Below are 21533 nucleotides of genomic sequence, written 5' to 3'. Positions count from 1 at the left end.
TTCTATTCGCACTACAAATGGCAGCTTTGTACTAATGAATTCACTTAAATACTATCGCAAATGTATGAATTATGAGAGACACGCGGATTACATGCAGGAATGTCGATGTCCAGGACGAGAAAATGGAAAAAAGACTCGGAAAATGTATGAAATACTTATGAAGAGGAGGTAAGCAATTACAATTTGGCGAGAGCAGAACTATCACTGGCTAAATTGCCCACTGCGAAGATATTCTTGGGATCCAATTCTTGCTTCGTGGCGTGATAGAGACTGAGTCCGACCGAGGAGATGCTCTGCGGATACCACTTCTTTCTCAACTTTCCCACACCGTGATGGTGGGAAATTGTGCCGCCTGAAGACAAAATTTCGTCACCTGTGCGAGAAAAAAGGTAATAAATCAGTCGGATATTGAGATCGCCCTCACATGTGATGTGCTCACGGGCTTTGCTTTCGATTTCCTCGTAAACATGCGCCGGATCGGCCATTCCGCGTGAGTTGAAGCCGAAGTAGAAGTAAACACAGGCCCCGGCATCGTACGTCTGTGTCACTCGACAAGAGATTAAATAGTCACTAATGCTGAGCGCGGCACATTCCTGTCCGAATCAACAAGAGTGATACATTGTCAATCCATCTGAGGTGCAATTAATAATATTCACTGGCAAATATTTACCCGTCGCACTCGCTCTTTCACATTTTCGCAGAGAGCCTCGCATCGATCCCATGGCACAGATGTCTCGAATGACTCCGCCACGACGTTGTAGTCCAAGCCCAGATCCTGCGTGTGAAGAGAGGCATACATTGTAAGCGAGCTTTCCCACCAGTTAAACACATGATCTAAGAGAGTGGCCATCATGTGTCATGTAAGTGACGATTTGTGAAACTCCGCGAGAATTAATGTCTGTCTCGTTCTCGGACAATAAGCTCAAAAGCCAGTCAATTAGACAGTATGCAAACTGGGAGGGTTCTCTTTCAACTGATTGTCTTATGGACTGCATTCATTTTCAGAGATCAAAAGTGATATTTCAATGGGCGGGCGGGAGTTATTGAATTTCGCAATTCCACAAACGAGCATTAAATTTCGCAATTAACTCTCTGTTATGATTTGCAAAGGTTAACTCTCGATCTATTTTTTCTCAATTTCAATTTGAGTGTTTAGGCGAATGTTCACAGAGATTACTCACCCGAATGTAAGCAATAACGAAAGTCAAAACATATCCTCGTTCCCCATTTTGCGCTCCAGCAGGAATTCCTCCGAATCTCTTGGCAATTTCGTAGATGAGCTTCTCCTGAGTATTCACATCATTCGTCTCACCCTCAAACAAGAGCGTCGTGACGCAGATTTTCTCAATATCAAATCCTTTCCACCCGAAGAGATATAATTTTTTCAGTTTCTCCACAAAACCCGTAAGGACGCTTCCCTCAGGCTTCAAGGCTTGACCAAATTGAAATTGCTCATTGTCTATAAGGCGGATAGAAGCCGGCTGGCAGCGTCTCTTGGCCACTTCCCGCATAAACTTCACTCCCGATGCAAAGTCCGGAAAGACGAGGGATCCATAGCGCTTCACAGGCGGCAAAGGACGAACCTTCAGGAGGACTTCTGTTACGATTCCAAGAGTACCTTCTGAGCCCATGATGATGTGATTAAAGTCAGGACCGCAGGAGACTCGAGGAGCAGCAATGTTTCGCTCAAGAACTCCTCGACTTGTGGCCATTTTCACTCGCACCACAAGATCTTCTATATTCCCGTACACGTTCTTCTTCATGCCACTGGCTCGAGTGGCCACCCAGCCGCCCAGAGTGGAGAACTCATAGCTGTCGGGCTCGTGGCCAACGGTGAGGCCGAGTTTCCGCAGTTCGCGCTCGAGATCCTGACCCACAATTCCCGCCTCGAAGCACACCACCAGGTTTTCCCTATCCAACCACAGCATCCGATTCATCTGGCACATGTCCACGGCCGCTATCGTGCGCATCTCATCGTGTGGACAAGTGATGGCGCCAGAAACACTCGTGCCTCCTCCGAAGGGAATGAGAACCACGTCAAGCTTATTCGCAAGCTCAACGAGCTCCACGACGGCTTCATGGGAAGCTGGCCAGAGTACAACATCAGGGATCCTCTTAAACGTGCCACGACGCAGAGTCTCGATGTCATAGAGAGTTTGCCCGTGGCATCTAATCAATCTATCCAATCCACTCGTTGAGAAATCCACTTGCAGTCTCCTCAGGTTGTCCACAAACTCCTGGCTGATTCTCGGCTCGGGGAGATTTTGGGGAATATCCTGAGATTTCTGAGGGTCATCCAAATCTACGTGGAATTTCTTCAGAACCCACTTCGTGAAGTTCGGCAAGTCTTGCTCACCAATCGGATACCTTTGAATAGAGAGAAAGTGGAAAGCCGATTATATTTAAATTATTGATTTAAAAGACATGTGCTGTTATTCCCAAGAACCATTGATTTACCGAGAACCACTGAAGGCTAGAATTTTTTCAGAGTTCACGTAGAACTTTGAGTCATTGTAGCCCCATCCATTCCACTTGAGGAGTTCATGTCTGAAAATGAAGAACGAATGAAATCATTAAGATTCATAGTGAAATAGCCAAAATGGAAATGTTTATTCAAAAATTTAAAGTTGTTTATCAAAAATTAACAACGCTATTATTATGCACGGCGTTTTTCCTGAATGCTTCACCACAAGTTCAGCCAATAAGAAAGTGAAAGGTAAGGGTTAAGCGACAAGAAGCCCATTGCGAATTTGTTAGGTAAGTCGGTTAAGGTCAATTAGATCTGCCAATTGGTACGTTAGTTAACTCAATGGGAAGCCTTTTTTGTCTGCAAAATATCATCAACAATCCAATAAGACCTACTCAAGAGCCTACTAATGTCTGATTTGATACATAGTTAACAAGCCTTTTACGCATCAGGATAAGAAATCTGCGCTGTTACACAACGTGAATTCCTCATCAACAAGTTGGACCATTCATACTTTCATCTTAAGTGGCTATTTATTTTTACTGAAGAAGTCATAATTAAAATGCTTTTTATTTGCACATCCAACAAAAGGCACTTCTCATGCAAATATCACGACAAAGTGTGATTTCTTTCCTATACGGACAACAAATAATGCAATCGAATGTTGAATACTCGAGTGTTGAAGTATCTGAACTTGAATTGTAATTTTTGTAGAAGTTGTTATTGTTAGATTTTCATTTCACTCTTGTCTTCATCGGATCTCTCAAATTGAGACTTTGGACGTTTTCTTTCGAAAGAGAAAAACAAAGTGTAGAAATCGTGTTAAAATTCCTAAATTGCTCTGCAGATAGGCAAATTGAGATTTTTATTGCACTTTTAGGGCATTTGAACCCACGATTGAACCACCGCGAGTTTGCTAAACCAGTTGTTAGGCCGTGTTGTTTTTTTTTGGCGAAAGCCCAAGACAAGGTGAGAGTGTTGTGACGTTTTCCTTTTGAAGAGAATTCCCTCTGAGAGAAAAGCCATTGTAACGTGAAGTGCGTGTCTGTGATTCGTTGAATCAGTTGTACTGACAATAATACGACAAAAGGTCGCTAAGAGACCGCAGAGCTGCTATTGCATAAGGTTAAAAAAAAAAGTGTAATAGACGAATTACAGATAATTCACACCCGAAAACTTTCATTTTAATTTCGAGACATGACTTCTTCATCTCCTCTCGTGCTACAAGTGCCACAATAAATTATATGACCACGATGACTAGCTCTAGGCACTCGACGTCTTCCTCTATCTCTTATGGCTTGACAGGGAAATCCGAGTCCACGGCTGTTTACCAGCGTCTCAAATCAAGTGTGTGATGGACATCGCGAAATATTTTCACCTCAATCGCATTGCGATCTTTTTTTGCACCCAGTCCAAAATTCCATACGCTGTCAAGTTACGAAATTGCTTATTAGCGAGCGATTTGGAGCTCAACTTTTTGCAAATTTGCTCCCATTAGATTTATTTGAAGGTTTCAATGTACACGAAGCCAATCGTTTGAACTAATTATTTTACTCAATTTTAATAACATGATTTTTTCTTTCAAGATTTTTTACTCACTTCTGTTTTGGAACCACACTCTCGATCTTCTTCGATGCCATTTCGTCTCTCGTGCTTGAAGATTTTTCACCCTTTTGCACCATTTTTGCGGCCTCAAAAATCACAATTAGAAGCGCCTACAATGTCCAGAAACACTGAACTCGCTGAAGTCACACTTTCCACTTTATCTTATCTGCTGTCTTATCATTTGTCATGCTCTGTGCAAACTGAATCGCGCTTCTTAGAAAATCGCCCCCAATAAATGGCACCAATAAGTTCGGGGAGCGTCCGAGAAGTGTGATTGAAGGCCTCCCTAGCAGTATCTGAAGCGGATCACGAGATGAGTCTCTCGCCAGAGCGTCCGACTCTCACAAATTTAAGGAGGGAACTGTGTATAGATTTTTTGGACGCATGAATAACAATTTTTTCGGCACGCGTTTAGGATTGACACGATGGTCTCTCTTGCTCAGCGCTTGTTTGCTTGCTCACACCTCCGACACTCGCGCCACACACTTTCCCGTGAAACACCTGAGAAGAGTGCCTATTTATTGTGGTTTCTGTGGAAAATACACGATGCTTTTCTCACGATTCCCGGTGATTCTCAGTGACAGAAGACAATTGAGGACGTCCGGTGGCAACGCATGCGTCGTTTAGAAAACCCTCGAATTTGATGGAAAAGGCGGGAGAGCTCTAACCCACCGCGACATCTGACGGTGAATGGATGAAGTCGTGAGCGTTTGAATTTTGACTGTTTACTTAGATTTTGTCAGTCTTCTTATCAAAAAATGATTAAAACTATTGAGAAAACACACACATTTTTCAGATTTTAAATATGTTTAATTTTATTTCCAATCTATTTTTTACAATAAGTACTCATACGTTTGCTACAATCTATAGAATTACTAATAAGTGTTCACTATTATACGATTGACACTACCATGTAATTTTATATTCTAGCGAAGAAGCCGCCTCCACAAACCTGCAAGTAAAATAGCATATCATTTTAGTATAATTTGAAATATATCGTAAAAGTGAAAATAATGTATTGTACATAGAAGTTGATTTCTCCATTCTCTCCTTCAAGGTATCGTTATGCTAGATGTACAGATTTTATTTTTAAAATTACAGTTATACTTTATTGTTAAAACACTATAACTAACACCATGATCTCGACTCTCTTGCTATGCATAAATGTGTTCACGAGTGATTATAAAGAAAAAGAATCACTTAATCGAGTGAAGTGGGGGGAAAAGAGCGGGGAGCGTGTAAATGTAAAGAAGGTCTGTTGGTGTTAAACAATATCATGAACAAGTACAATGTATACAAATGATCAGAATTATTATATTGAAAGTAGTAACAATTATCGTGCTTTTGGTGGGGTCAATTTCACTTTGTTATCATCTCTATCGTTATAATTCTCACTTAACATCCTCTCATTCTATGCGCGATTACACTTTTTTTTTCATCATTCATTATTATGCTTCTTTTTTGTATAGATTTATGAGTAACTTTCGTGAATTCAAATTAATAATATCACAATTCCTACAAATTGTATACTTTTACGTACAGTGATTTGTTACAATCGTTACAATATATTGGAACAAATAGTTGTAACAAAATAGAATAATCCTATACTATTTCTCTCTCTCTCTTTCTCCACCCAATTTGTCTTTCTCATTAAATGTCCTTTATCTGCGCGCATCTCGACTTGTATTCTCGAATGACATTCTCGATGGCATTTGTGATTAATTTAAAAATCCCTACTTAAATAGTTTTTCACCTTAATTTGGACTTTTACGTCACATAATTTATAATTCACAATTTTCAACTCGATTTAATTGTTTTTCACTCTTCACCTCCTCGCGTCTTTATCATTTAAAGTACAAAAGAGTTAACTATTGAATTATTTCACCTTGTTAAGTCACCTAATCTACATAATCAAGTTGTCTTAAGTGTTGGGGCAGGGGTACAAAAAGGGGACTTTAATTGATTCTTGCCGCAATAAGTGTAGTTTTTTTTTTAACTTTTTGTTTCATTTCACCTTCTCCTCTCCGCACACAATAAGTTTCTGCTTTTCGCATCCTCACATTGGACTTACATTTAAATAAGATTTTACCCGCTGAGATGTATATAAACAAAATAAAAGGTCAAATAAAATGTCCAATAAATGATAAAAGACATAAAAATAACAAAAAAAACTAATCAAGTTAATATAATGTTATCACAAATGAACCTATCACAGAACAACAGGTTATTTCTCTTCTTTTCACTCTCTCTGTCTCAGCGTGCTTCCACCCGTGCCTCCGCTCTATTTCTCAGCGTGCTGGACCATCGGCGTGGCGGATGGAGAGTCCTCGTGGCGACTCCCGCAGGACTCCTTCAGGAGGCTCAGCGAGTCCCTGGTGATCTGCCCAAGAGAGTGACTCTCGTCGGTGGGCGTGAGTGGGCGCAGTCCGCACTCCAGCTTCTGGCTTATCTCCTCCGTCTCAGTATCATCATCACCGCTGCCCACCTCGAACTTCACCTTCGTCACCTGCATGGCGTCCTGCAGCAGGTCCACATTGGCGGCGGTGATAGTGTGCTCTGGGGAGATGTTCTCCTTAATCTCTTGCTTCAGCGCCACAGGAATGCAATCCGCCGCCAGCACGTCTATCTCTGGACAAGTGGCCGTGTTGTCCGGACTGACATTGGCCTGCAGGACGGTGGTGGGTTGGCTATCAACAGGTGTAACGTCTTCAGACGAAGCCTCTTTCTTCCCAGACCCCGTCACGCGCGCGATCAGCTCCCCAATGGGACTGTCACGGCGCGGCACGAGTGTGGATGCAATGGATGGGGTCTGGCTGATATTCTCCTGTCCGTCCAAGTCCAACTTTCGCTCCATCTTCTGCGCAAACATGGCGACAGGAGTTTGAAATATTTGAAGGAACTTATCGAATCCCTGAGGATTGGGCGCCAGTGTCCGTGAAGTCTTCCTCACTCGCTTCTCCGGGCTCTTGACTTGGAGTCCTTTGGGCACTAGCTGAACGCTGCTCGTGAGGGTGTTCTCGTTGCTGCTCATAGAGCAGAAGGATTCCTGTTGCGTGGAATCGGACAATGACTCCTGACTGGAGACACTTCCCTTGTGCTTCTCCCCAAACTTCACCATCGGATCACTGCCCATAATGTCCAGGCTGTCCGTGGAGCTCAGAGAAGTGTTGATGTCGTGCCTGTCGAAGGAGTCCGCGCTACCGATGGAGGAGTTGTCGTCTGTTGTGAGCAGACGACTCACTTCCATGTCCGGACTGTCGATCACCTCCACTTTGATCTCCCTTTCAGGCACCACCATCTTCTCCACAATGATCGGAGTCGTGGCCACCACGGGTACTGCCACAGGAGCCGGAGCGGGTGTCACGGGCTTCTGCTCTTTAATGGTAGTCACACGGAAGCGGGAACTTGTGATGGAGTTAGTTGGTGAGCTGCTCGTGGATGAGGGCGGTGTTAGTGGGGAGCCACCCTCGATGACGCGCGACACTTGAAAACGGCTTCGGGACGGACTTGGCACTGGTGATGCACTGGGAGATGGATTAGGACTGGGCAGAGGTGATCTCAGGCGCCCACCACTTTTCCTATTTGAGTCCAGCAACTGCCTCTCCGGCTTCCCACCCGCACACATCAGATCCAGCGGAGAACGCGTGGAGCACGTGAGAGAGATCTTTCGTGACGGCAGAAAGGCGCTCCTCGCGCGCTTGGCTGTTGGCTTGATGGGATCGCGCGGCTCCAGTGGCTGCTCATTGCGTCGACACTGCGCCCGGATGCTCGTGAGGATTCTGGAGTACTCCGTGGTGTCTGTGCCGGTGTCCTGGAAAGAAAACGAGACGGTGGAGCAGTGAGAGAAGTGTTACACGGAGATGCAAATTTAGCTATAGAATATACATATCGTTTGAGAGTGTTGTCCAAATCCAAGCGAGTGAGAGTCTTGTTGACTTTCAACGCGTCGTTGAGGGCTGTAATCCCTGGTATTTGAATGTTGTTGTCGCGAAGGTCTACGCGCTGGAGCACCCCATTGGGGCCCGTTGTCAGCACCTCGCTCAGCGTCTTTGCGGCTATGCACGTGAGATGAGCACTCTGGAGACCAAGATTCGTGAGGCTGGTGTTCGTTATCAGGTGGGCTTTGATGCTCGTCACGAAATCGTTGCACAGGATATTCTTGCCAATATTGAGGATCTCGAGCGTCGTGGTGGCCTTCAAGACGTCCGACACCGGCGCCGCAGATCTCTTGGTAATGCGATTATTCCACAATACCAGCACCTGGAGTCCCGAGGGAGCCGTGATGGGCGGCGGCTCCACTGATGACAAATTCTGCCGCTCCAGAGTCCCATTCTTTGAGAACTTGCTCTCAGCCAGCTTGATAGAGCTCTTGGAGTCATTGGACTCAATAGAGGTCTCGCTGTTTAGACTCTCCGAGCTGAGAGAGCGCTCAGGGATGATCTGCCGCGCCACAGGCACATCAAACACACAATCGAACGATGGCGAATTCTCCGGGAAATCTATGCTGCTGTCCAGCGACTGTGACACCGTGAATGAGGCCGGGCTGTCCGGTGTCATATCGGAGGAGCATTTGGGTGATTTGGGTGTGCCAGGATAGATCAAATTAGCGTCCGTTGGCACACTTGCCTCCTTCAGTGTCGCGTCATTGGAATTGGTGAATGAAAGCATCTCGGATATTGTCGCCTCGTCGCATAGTTTTGGCAGCGTGGTCAATTCCTCGCTGTGGGTCACATCACCTGCAACAATCTCCTTCACGGGATTCCTATTTATATCGATCAGACTGGCTGTGCACAATTCATTAACTGATTTATCGCGCTCCGTGTCGATGAGCACCTTATCTTGGCCATCGTCCGACATATGAGTGCTCTCGTTTACGTCACTCGCCGAATTGTTGTTCGGACATTCAGCCTCAGTCGGCACGGGCGCCTCTTCAGTGGCCTCCACAGCCACTGGGATGATCTCCTCCTTCTCCACTATCTTCAGCTCGATCTCCTCCAGTGGCTTCTCCTCTGACACAGTTTCAGTCGATCTCTCATCATCCGCTAATACTGGGCTTTGTACAATCTTTTCGTCTTCCGATGTCTTGTCGTCACTATCGCCAGACATCTCTCGCTCTGTGCTGTCCAACACCTCAGGAATTGACCCTGCAATGTGCATTTCATTAGTAGTTGTAATGCTGAGAATTGCATTGCGTGTAAGATATTATTATACCTTGTGGTCCCGTGTTATTGTTGTTTCTAGCCCCTTCGTAGATCGTCACGAGCTTGCTATCAAGCCGCGGACTCGGATCAGCAGATTCTTCGCTCTTTTCGCCATCAGAGATCTCAGGAACAGGTTCAGGAGCTAAGATAATCTTTTCAGGCACCTTCAGGGACTCTACAATGGGCGCTGCTACAGGACGTTGAACAACTGGAGGGAGTGTTTTCTTGGGTTCGAACTTCTGCATGGCAGGATTCTCGGGCGCCTTCTCAGAACTGATGGGATTCGTGGTGTTCCGAAAGTATTGGCTCTGCTTAATGAGAGCCTCCGCGATGTGGCACACGCCGTTGTCCTCGATAGAGTTGTTGCTGATATCGAGAAACTGCAGGTAGTAGTTGGCCTTCAGCAGATTCCCAATCGTGTAGGCGTCGTAGCAGTTGAGGTCATTGTGCGCCAGCCACAGTTCCTTCAGCACCGTGTTCTTCTTCAGGGCGGAGCAGAGTGAGGACAGTGGACGCCCGGTGAGCCCACAGTGCTCCAACTTGAGCGTGTGAATCGCCGAGGACATCAGAGCCTTGCCGAGATTCGTGGCGTTGGATTCGGAGATGGCGGTGCCGCTGGTGAGCAAGGCGTTGAGGGCCTGACTCTTCTTGATCATCGCCGCGCACGCCTGCCACCCGCGGTGGGAGATGCAGCAATTCTCAGAGATGTCCAGCTCCGTGGCCGCCTCGTAGAACTCTATCATGTCAAACATGGCAGACGCCGAGCTATCATCCAGGTCACATGACGTCAAGTCAATTAGTTTGTATTGAATCTGCAAAGAGAGTGAACATACGATGCATGTTACAGACTGGAGGTGAGCCTAGAGGCATCGCATTCTCACGCCAGAGACCTCATAAGTGGGAAAAGTTTCTAAAGCTGAATGTTTCTCAAAACATTCATTATCCCCCTATTTACTTTTACGAATGACATAATCATTGTTTTACTTCTGCTTCTTTCTAGGAAATATTGATAATTAAAAACATCTCTCAATGTGTGAGTGAGTATAAATGATGCTGCAAAACATTGCTTCTCTACACTATCTTTAGAATAAATCTTTTTAATAATTGTAATTTTAAAAATAGCAAAACAGCAAGAAGTAAAAGCAAAATATAGTACGTAAGCGATGTTCATCGTCGATCTTTACAGGCTTAATGGGCTTAATGCTAATCATAGGTATCAAACAGCGCGTAGATTGCTTGCATGACTAGCATAGTAACGTATTTTAAGAACCATCGTCGTATAGCTAAGTGGATAATAGCTTCAACAACCCCGCGAGATCTCTTAACACTGGGCGCGTTACAAATAAGATTTCGAAAAAGTGAAGAAAAACATGCTCATTTGCAAATTTATATAACATCACGTATCGGAAGCAAAAAAAACTGTGCAGCAAGAAAGTGGAAACAAAGAATCATCGAGTATGCTGAGAGCAGGAAACAAAGGACAAGTTGTGGCCATCACAGAGTCCTTGGGGGCCTTCTGTGGTGCAGAAGTTACGTACTCGCTTGAGAATCTCCTCGAGGGCTTCGCATGATTCGGGCTTGAGTTTGCTGTCGCGGAGGATGAGCGAGTTGCTGCGGAGCGTCATGTTCTGGAAGTCGAGGCTCTCGAGGTGCTTCACCACCACGAGCAGCGGCTCCACGTCGTGCTTGAGGCAGGATTTCTTGTACAGCTCAATGAGCTCCTTGGACGTGAGGTTGGGCTTGGCTGTGGGCGAGACAGAGAGGGGGCGAATCGGATAAGATTACTCAACAGGCCGCGAGTGTGTGCGTGCGTCCGCGAGAGACAGAGTGGCTCGGACATGGCGATACTTACAGATGGCCCAGGGATTCGCGGGCTCCAGGTAGCCCGTCACGAGCTCGCTGTCGTGCTTGGGGAACGAGACGCGTCGACTCGAGGACAGGTGGTGGACGTCAAGAGTGCCAGCCTGTCTCGCCTTGGCCCATTGACGGCGCTGGCGATGTGGTAGGTGTCCATTATTCCCTGTGATCTCTCTGTTGTCATCACTCGCGAAAACTCCCTCCGCCTGCTGGCCATCGCTTCCGGCGCTCTCCCCCAACTTTGTGGCATTCTCCGTCACTTGGGGATCATCCATTGCATTCTCTGCTCAGTGCTCCTTCACGCCAAATGCTTGTAGAAACGCCCAGAGTGGCAAAAAAGTTTTATTTTTAATGTGCAAACACTTTCCACTACCACTACTCTCGAAGGGAATCCCACATCGACTGTCACTCTCCACTTTCCCACCACTCTGCTGAGGCCTTCAAAGTTGCATGAAATCCGCACACACCACTGAAACTTTCGCGCGGAGAGCGCGTGTGGAAAATTTCAGGAAACTTTCCACTCCCAACACATTCCGAATTGGCTCGAAAATTCTCAGACAGCCAATCAAAATACAGAAGAAAAGATAAGTATTTTGAGTATTTTCTTGTGTTCCGCGTAAAATCGCTCGCAAACGGACCACAAAATGTCAAATCGATTTGAATAGCAAAAATGATCAGAAATAAAATAGACAATTATCCATTAGCACAGAACCCATAGAACATGATTAATTTCATGCATTTCAACCAATTCGTATACGAAAAATATTCTGATGAAATCTATGAAACTTTGATATGAATTTTACCACTCATACTTGGAGTGGTGAAAAAAACATCGCGGCGACCGATCGAAGCGACGCCACAGCAAAGTAACCGGATTTGGAAGAACCACTCGTTTAGAAAATCTGATAAAGTAACGGTGATAAATTAAATGTTTTCAATTTTATTCACAAAAACATTGTCAAAGAGTGACGATTTAGAGTAAGAGTAAAAGAAATAAGTTGAATAAATATTACACGTATTCTAGAGACGTTTACTGAAAAATTCTTACAATTTTTCCAGTTTCAAAAGAAATTAAGAAAAATCATGAACTAAGCATTTATTTCATATGTTTAGAATTAAAGAAAATTAATACATTTCAAGACAATTACTTACCATTTAGTAATCTAGTGTACTCAGAATTCTATTCAGGTATTTTAATTAAAAACATTTCATAGCTGAAATTGAGCTCAATGTGTTTTATTGAATATTTTTATTAAAAAAAAAAATCTCTTACAGACTGCAAATTCCGGGTATTTTTGAAATTTTTCCGTCACATATCGGGCAATCGAAATGAATATTTCGGAGGAAGTTCAATTATGTTGGCAAAAGGGAAATTGAGGATATTGATTTTTCCCTTTCTGATATTTTTTTTCTGTCTTTATTTTCACAGAGTATTGCTCTCTCATAAAATACATCTGAAGCTTAGTAAATAAATACATTTTATCACAATCTACTGTACATGTACAATAAGTCCAAATATATCATAACAATCTGTAACAATTAACATGGATTGTAAATACACATTCGGCTCTCTCGCTATTTACTATTACCTCGCTATATTTGCCATTCTTTGTAAAAGATATGTAATATCTTTCTTCACCTTACGCCTAAAAATTACTCATTATGAATCTACATGAGCCTCAATAAATTACCTCTATAATTCCTTAATAGTTACATTAAAAGACATATAATCAATTACTTAACGCCTAATCTTATTAATCGACATCAATTCCATTTTTTATCAATTAATCATTCCCATGTGGATTTCCGAGGACACGGTGGAGTGTACTTGCCCTGTTTGATCGTGCAGACGGTGGCAATTGATTTTCGGAAGTGGACAGCAACTCTATTTGGGGGAGAAAAAGAACACGTGCGGGAAAATATCATCTTTGATATGCAAATCAATATTCAGGAGCGGCTATAGACAATGCATGAAGAGACTCAACTTTGACTTTCAAATGGGAATTCCTTAAGGTCAAATGGGGTCAATTTCATGCATGGTTGCCATAAGAATCCCGATGTGCCCATCAATATCCAGGGCAAAATGAGGCACGTTTTTGATATTTTTCGCACAGGCGACCGCACAGGAGTGGGAAAATCGACGTGGGCGCGAAATTGCAATAAAGATGAAAATCGTCACCCACAATTTTCCATATATAATTTTAATTTCAGCCAATTTGGCGAGGCATCTCTCAATGTTGATAAAGCATTAATTTAATTGAGCCTAATAAAAAATACGCAGGTGTTCCTCTCAGCGAGATAATGATTCATGGCAATTCCTTCTTTGTAACACGAGACGCCAGAGATGAATGTAATTATGCTCTCAAATTTAAATGACTATCAAATGTCGCGAAGGCAGTCTTCCTGCTTATCGTGCGGAAATAATGCTGCCAGCAAATGTAATGAAAATGTTTTGCAAAATGAGACTGGATTTTCGGAGAGGTGTATGTGTGTGTTCTTAGGTAATTTAGCGTATTCGTGTAGTTTGGAATTGTAGTGACACAAAAGGATTTTTCCGAATGAAATCTTCACAAGCTGTTTAATTAAATCATACTCTGAATTTTGCGTGGCGGGCAATTAAATATGCAGTTCCATGCTGGAATGCTTCTTTTGTTCCTAAATTGTAATTGAATTGCATAATGTACTAAGCCGAGCTTTGCCACGCTTTACGGATATATTGCTTAATACAATTGAGTTCTGCATACGTGATTCGGTGAGGCTCATTGTTGGGGTGTCTGAATATTTTATTGTCTTTCGTTAGACCTTCATGCGCTGAGGGACGAATCAAAAAGCTGTCAAGTACTCAAATATGTACTACATAGTATTTAGTATGTGATTTTCCTCCACACTGTAATTACTTTTTCCCATATATCAACTCAACACCTCAGAATGGCGCCACAAATGCGGTATTGGGCGATTTTTGGCCTCTCTTTATTGAACTGTTGTCAGACTACAGCGGAATTTCTTGGGAATTTCTCCGAACTCCAGCCATGGAGGTTTTGTTGAAATTTTTTCCTGGCATTTTATGAGTATCTGAATGATTTCCAGTGAGCATGAATCACGGCTATAAATACACTTAACTGTGAGGCGCGTGATTACGAAATGGGAAAAATTCGGGATAAGGTGCAAATGAATTGCTTTAGGGGTGGATTCATGGGGAAAACTCTCAACTGCTGATGACTGAATGAAAATTCGAGGTATTTTTCAATAAACATAAAGGGCGTCTTTGATGTTGCTGGGTTGAATGTGGCTGTAAAAATATCTCACCTGCAGAGTCTTTTTGAAAGCGGCACGGAATTCTCGGTTGAAGTATGCGTAAATGACGGGATTGAGGGCCGAATTGAAGTAGCCGATCCAGAAGACAACCACAACAACTGTCTTGGGGGTGGAGCAGTGGTCGCCGCACAGCACGTGAATGACGTACCAGAGGAAGAAGGGGAGCCAGCACGCGAGAAAGGCACTCATAATGATGCCCAGCGTTCTGGCCGCCTTGCGTTCCCGCCTCATCTTCGAGCTGGCAATTGGCTCTATCGGTTGGATGTTCTGCTGTCCCGCCACGGCAATTCCATTAATCTGCAGGTGCTTGTCCAGCAACAGAGCTGCAACTTTTGATCTATAGCTGGAGAGAGAGAGATGCGGGAGAATTATTAGTGGAAAATGGATACGGCTTCAAGGACTCTTGACCTACAGCATTCGCTCTTGACGATCTGCCTCCTGATATATCTTGTAGTACAGGACGCACATCATGAATCCGGGTATCCAGAAACTTACAGACGAGCTAATAAGGACATAGGAAGTATTCACAGTGAATTCACAGACATCGGGATGATGCTTCAAGTACTCGAGATTGTCTTGCGTGGTGTACCATCCAAGAAAAATTGGCACGAAGGACAGCAATGCTGGCGACAACCACACTATCGTCAGCATGCACCACACTCTGGACGACGTCATTATTAATGGATAATCCAGTGGCTGGACAATTGCATAGTATCTGTTGGTTGAATAAAGAATGCAGTAATTTATTTACCCCCAGTGCTCAATTTGTGCTATCACAATACAGCAAATTCTGCATAAACTTTCACCCACAAATCTTTTCTCAGTTGAGTTCCGCTCTAGGAAGTTATAACATAAAAGGTGAATCCCAGGGAAATACGCAGAATGAGATGAAATGCCGCAGGTTATTAAGAATCTGAGATATCATCAGGGGGATAATCACTTCCCTGCTTCTCGTGCACAGATTGTTTATTCGGCACATCGACTTCTCCATACCTCTTTCGTCTCACGAGCTTCCGAGGACTCTACATGAATTTAAGCTCGCTTCTGCAGACGGGAACATTTTCTCTCTTTGGTTCATCATATAAACATGACCGCGTCTTGGGAAGCGATCATGCTTGAACGCTAAAGTCACGGGTAATATTTTCCCTCGAAAGTTTTCAATCTATTTCAACTCTCATGCGAAGGAAAGACAGATGATGCTCGCAAAAGTTTCTTTGGAGGTGTCAAAGCATAAAGAAGAAAAATTGTCTTATTTCACTGGATAATGCTGGAGTTGGGAAATGGTCAATAAGGCGGCCTCGAATGAGAGAAGGTGCTAAGAAACACGGAAAAATTTCAGTTAAATTGCTTTGCGTCACTTCATTATATGAATCTAGAGGTAATTGTTAATACATAAAATGTGGCTTTTAGGTGGAAAAACAAACTGTTCGGTGTTGTTTTTAGACATGCCCTGATCGGAAAATCAATGGAAATTTCTAGTTCAAGCACCGCCAAATAACAGCTTTCACAAATCTCTCAGGTTTTATATTGGAAAGGAAGGGATTATGCTACTCTATCTATATTATTATTAAGATTAAATATTAATTCGCTGGAGATTTGAGTGGGAATTTGAAAAAAAAATACCTTTACTCAAGAACTCGAAACACTTGAGTTCCGTAATAACTCACATTTCTCATTTAATTAAAGCAAGGATTAAAGATTCAACAAGAGTTTCAATTAAAATCGTACATTTTTGAAGCATATGAGAAATGCAAGATTTTAAGTGAAAAATCCCTCTGGCACAGAATAAACATTTTATCAATTAACAATGCGATACAATCCTTCTTTCTTTCTGGAAAACTTTCAAACAGAATGCACAGAAGAGTCTCTTGTATAGAGTGCTATTATTCTAATGGCTCATGCGTTGACGTAACAGTGCGGGCGATTTTCATGAGCGCCAATATTTACAATTCATTTCTAAAGTAAACTGCCAGATTTAAGTTCTCCATCTGTTACATTTAAATTGATGGTATTAGAGAAATATAAGAAGTAAAGTGTAATCTCTCACATTTTAACAAGTATGGTGTGCCTTTGGGAAGCGAGTCCGGATGTTCTTAATCGCCGAGTCGGAAGACGGAAGTGAAGACCTTTGGGAGACTTATAGGGTTTTCTGGGGAATACTTGTGCATTTGCCAGGCAGAGTAAGACAGCAAACTTCTTAAGTGATGGGTGTCACTTAGGTAAATTCTACTCAAAGCAAAAATTATATTGAAAAGTTTATCAGAGAGTGTGGGAGTTGAGCTAAAGTGTCATGGTTAGGCAAAATGTCTGAGAAAAGCAGGGGCTCTGATATAAAATCGATTGAGATGGTAGAGATATGAACATCTGAATTGTGACTTATATTAGAAATAACATTTTATATGTATAGAACTGTGTTGTATAAACTTTGGGCGAATTCCATTCAAATCCATCTTGTATAGCCAGTGAAAGTGTGTATACTTTGATCCTGCGAAAATTAATTGACATGCGTTCAATTTAAGCGTTCACGAGCAATTTTCCCATTGGATTGTGAGAGAACGTGAATGAAATTTATTACTCGACAGCGTATTTGGATATGCAGTAAAATTGAGCAAACTCCGCTCTTCAATTACTGGAATAACATTTTTCAATAGACTTAGACCGCTATTAGGGTTTATAGTTAAACATCTGAGCCACCCTCATGATAGACTGTGAAGATTACACCTCGTTTAGTTCTGAATAGGAAAGCAGGGTGGCTTCAACCGATCGCCCCATCGGACTTTGGAGCATCTGACAAGCTCTGGGGAGGTTCTGTCGACCCACCCTGTGCAGTGGATGCTGTATAAATGGATTCCGAATGAGGGTGTTTTGATCCCGGGATTTTGGTGAGTTTGAACACAACCTCCCGGCCCCCCAGCGCGACGGCCCATCGTACCTGTCCATGGAGATGCAGCACAGATGGAGGATGCTGGCTGTGGAGAAGTACACATCGAGGCTGTTCCAGACGTCGCACATAAACGATCCGAAGAGCCATCGGCCAGAGATTTCCACAGAGGCATTGAATGTCATGGCACACAAAGCCTGAAATTTAATTAGCAAATGAGAGTGAAGCTCTTCTTTTATGCATGTGGTGTGCCAACGACACAATTTCATGTTTCATCAACTCACCACCAGCATATCCGCCATCGCAAGTGACACAACAAAGTAGTTTGTTATCACCCTGGAGTGTGACGAGCGGGAGTTGTGAACCGGAGGAGGAGAAAGAGCCAATTTATAATTTAATGTAACAAGTTTGGGGACGAGAGAGTGAATGGTTTGGAGGCACAGTGAGACGAGGCGGATTAATTCTGGAAAACACTTTTGAGGTAAATTGAAGAGAAAATCTAATCGTATATAATTTCCATATTACTACCCAAACACTATATGGCGGTGGCATCCTACAAGTTCTGCCAATTCCAAATGAGAAGCGTACGAGAGACTCATCTTCCTCAAGCATACATATTTTCAACATTAGCATATTATTTTGCAAAATAACTCTCCCACAGTGCACAATATTAACTCTATATATATATGCTGTGTCTACAGGATTGCTCCATACGTTCTGAGGAATTTTTATCACTCGTGGCTGGGGTGTGAGGAAATGAGAAATTCTACGCAAAATATGTCAAAAAATACATGAAAATAAGACAAGGAGGTGGTGTCGTTGCAAAAAGCGTACATCACTTTTCCATTTTCCCTACGCAAGCAAGCATAGAAGCGCAATCAAACCCGAGCAATTAAGTTCCACAAGAATTGCACATATTGCAGTTGGAACAGTGGCAATCAGTACAAGTTTAGAGCTGCAAAGTTTGAGAACAAGTTCGCACTGTGATGGTGAACTTTGCTGAGAAATTTCTCAAACTCCAGCTTCGCCAACAATGGAAATTTTCATAATTGTAGATTCAGTGAGTTTCTTAATTCTCAGGCGAAACATTGCGCAGCAATCAGAAAATGGATCTCTTGAAAACTATTCCATTTACTTTTACATATTATGTAGGGGAGGAGAAAGTGGGGAAAATTGCTATTTAACAATGATTATTATCAAATATTTATTATACGCATTATCAGTTATTCATGTCACTTTCGCTAATGAAATAAATTCGGAGTGTTTCATCAAAATGACAACACGATTCATCCCTGAAATGTCTTTTTGGAAGTAGTGCTATAAAGCACGGAAATATTGCTGCCTGAACCATAACTTGTCCAGGAAGAGTGACTTTGTGAAAAATTGATTTGCAGTGTACACCATTTCGCAACACCATCACCCCCTTGAGACAGATGATAACGGGTACGACTAAAACAGTCCGGTGAATATTTGATGCAATATTTTACCTCAATTTTCGGTGCCTCATGACGCTCACAATGACAAGGAGATTCCCAAAAATTGCTGCGAGGATGATTAGGCATATAATAAAGGATTTTATGAGGAATAAGAGTGGTGTCCGCGATGGTATGTGAATGGGTACGGTGGTATCGATGAAACCATTATTGTTGAAGGCCATGAATGGCTCAATGTCCACGGGTAGGGTGAAATTATTCATACCCGATTGAAGTTGAAAGAGTAGAGAAGACACAGACGATGATAAGAATAGTGATTGCATAGATTGATTGTCGTGAGTTTCCATAGTATACATATAATTAGTAAGTGTACATTTAGAAAGGTTTCTAAGAGAAGCGATTAAATTCCTTCACAATTGCGATTATGATTGTGTTGTGATATTCCTCTTTGCCTCGCTTCACGGCTCAGTCCAGAGGAGTGTATATATGTTCACATTAAAATTACATTTTTCCACCATCATCAATTTTTTTCCTTCACTAGTTCCACTCCATCTAATTTCTATCATGTTTATCCATGGTCTTTTTTCTCGGCCGCTTCCACACGAACTTCTTCAAAAGGATTCCCACTCTGGCGCAGTATCTCGAGATGAAATCGGGAGATTCTTCATTCCTTCTATATGATTTATTTACTTATATTTTTTTTCTCTCTCCTCCACTCTCCCCACTCGGGAGTTAACACAAATAGCCTATGTAATCTTGAGCGTCAAGACGAGCATGTTTGAGGAGCTCCTACTTCACTCAACAATAAACATATAGTTTGGTGAATTCATTTAGCAAACGTGGGGATGGCAGAAAAAACGACTCACATGTGAGAGCAAATATCTTATCACTTTGATTGCTAGTTGCATGGAGTTGTCAGTCCACCAGAGAAAGCTCGACGGTGTGGGAGCTTCTTTGAGATGTTCAACAGCACGGGAGCAAGTTTTGTGATGTGGATTTGCACGGTAAATTGCTCATCACCTTTACGAGTGTAAATTCATGCCTGGAGAGTTACAACAAGTCTTGTGCTGTGGAAAATTCTTGGATCTTGATATCGCTTTTTGGATATATAGATTGCGATGTGACTTCATTAAGGATGAAGTGCCTCTCCTTGCTCTTCACTCCAGTTCACTTGTTCTCTGTTATTTCTCTTACTCTCCTTCACTCAGGTGTATCACACTGTATATACTTATTTATATCTATACATGGATCCTTCTCATTCATATGTACATACATACATGTATATTGTTGGTAAATATAAATATCAATATATGGTTCACGGTCTCCCTTCACCCGACATGGAATTTAGCTTTAGAGGCTTTCTTTACACTCTCCACCTTCCGTTCTGGTCTCTCCTCAATAATTTTCTATCTGATGTGCTCTCACGTCTTACAAGAAGAATTGATTGGGGCTTATCGCGTGAAGAATGAATATACATTCGGTGCCACAATGTAAATGTAGTGGAAAGTAATAATAAATGCTTTTGCTCTCCTTCTGCTTCCACTCAACTCCTTTCCACCGCGCTCTCAGCCTGTTTTCCTCCCACACGTTTATGTATAGATTGGCGATAAGTGTAGCAAAAATACTCCAATTCGTAGTTTTACAAATGATTAGAGGCACTCATGGGATAGAATGAAATTCGAGAAATGTCTGATAGAATTATGATGATTGCATATGTATCATAAAGCGTGTAGTATTTGAGTCAATTGACGAGGGGGTGGTAAATGCGTTGAATACAAATGGTATATTCATGGAAAATGCGCTCCACCGAAAATTTATCGCAAATTTATCGCTCGGCAAACTATCGCTTTGACTCCCCCTTATTTTCACATGTAAAACACACACAGAATGTTCACAATAAATTCTCACAGTGTCAATCGACAATCACTATATATATACCCGATATATCAATATTATTAATATTCACTGAGATATCCTCTGTATAGTCCACCCCCACGCGCTATTCTCACTCTATAATTCACAGGGAAATTCCGCCGTTGAGAATGGCTTTCCCCGTTGACTTCTTTTCTCACTTATTTGGGAAAAGGCTGTGCTTTGTGATAGCCAGACAGCACGCGAGGAGTACACAGAAAGCGCTTCTTTGAGAATGGACTCGGGGGCACATACACTGAAGAGAGCCACAGAGAGACCAAGCGGGTGCTGGTACATTGAGATATACGTGTTAACTAAAGGAGGGCGACCAGAGAACTGCGGCTGCTGGCTGAAGCTACCCCAAAATTTAGGTCGACGAGAGGAGCATTCTCCACAGCGCCAACACAGAAAAGTCTACAAGGGAACTTTTGCCGAGCTTTCGGGCCAGTTGGCGTGAGTGCGACAAGAACAGGTGAGACGAAACAATGTAACCCCACGGATTATTCATCGGCGAGCTTCGGCGGAAAATTTCTTCACTGTTTATGGATATAGTAACCATGTGTATGGCAAAGTATCCTAGAATCGAATGTCCGCCCGCACCGCCGCCCGCCCCAACTGTGACCATCAGCCTTCCGATTCCTTCGCCTCCGTGCCAGCGAGGGTAAATAACATAAAAAGGCCTATATGAGCTCCTTTTCTGCGCCCTCCTCGAGCAAAATACCCCTTCAGATTGTAATTTATTTTGACATAAAAATAAGCATGTGTTTTACATAAAAAAAATAGGCAAGGATAATCAAATTTATCCGCCATGATGTGAGGAGATTAAGACATTTTCGCCAAATTCTTCCTTTGATGGGGGAATA

At 42.8% G+C, this 21533-nt stretch overlaps 3 protein-coding genes across 3 annotated transcripts; all 3 read right to left on the bottom strand.

Moving 5' to 3' along the window:
* Positions 1–171: 171 nt before the first annotated feature.
* On the bottom strand, positions 172–4659 carry LOC132256026 (alkyldihydroxyacetonephosphate synthase). Its single transcript, XM_059752208.1, has 6 exons — positions 4067–4659; positions 2458–2547; positions 1182–2367; positions 671–775; positions 440–593; positions 172–373 (listed from the first exon to the last, which is right to left on the bottom strand). The coding sequence occupies exons 1-6, from the start codon at positions 4147–4149 to the stop codon at positions 177–179; spliced, it is 1815 nt and encodes a 604-aa protein (XP_059608191.1). The 5' UTR covers positions 4150–4659; the 3' UTR covers positions 172–176.
* A 209-nt stretch (positions 4660–4868) lies between these two features.
* On the bottom strand, positions 4869–12148 carry LOC132255934 (protein phosphatase 1 regulatory subunit 37). The gene is made up of 5 exons (XM_059752111.1): positions 11126–12148; positions 10812–11017; positions 9284–10085; positions 7958–9216; positions 4869–7883 (listed from the first exon to the last, which is right to left on the bottom strand). The coding sequence occupies exons 1-5, from the start codon at positions 11403–11405 to the stop codon at positions 6354–6356; spliced, it is 4077 nt and encodes a 1358-aa protein (XP_059608094.1). The 5' UTR covers positions 11406–12148; the 3' UTR covers positions 4869–6353.
* A 170-nt stretch (positions 12149–12318) lies between these two features.
* Positions 12319–20963, bottom strand: LOC132256546 (octopamine receptor beta-1R-like). Its single transcript, XM_059753033.1, has 6 exons — positions 18814–20963; positions 17611–17662; positions 17378–17523; positions 14858–15160; positions 14437–14788; positions 12319–13015 (listed from the first exon to the last, which is right to left on the bottom strand). The coding sequence occupies exons 1-6, from the start codon at positions 19113–19115 to the stop codon at positions 12911–12913; spliced, it is 1260 nt and encodes a 419-aa protein (XP_059609016.1). The 5' UTR covers positions 19116–20963; the 3' UTR covers positions 12319–12910.
* Between the last annotated feature and the right edge of the window lie 570 nt (positions 20964–21533).

The sequence above is a fragment of the Phlebotomus argentipes genome, unplaced genomic scaffold (genome assembly GCF_947086385.1).
Source record: "Phlebotomus argentipes unplaced genomic scaffold, Phlebotomus argentipes genome assembly contig_6, whole genome shotgun sequence".
NCBI classification, from domain to species: Eukaryota; Metazoa; Arthropoda; class Insecta; order Diptera; family Psychodidae; genus Phlebotomus; species Phlebotomus argentipes.
Note: the sequence above shows the minus strand (reverse complement) of the source record. Positions and strands in the feature narration are given on the sequence as shown.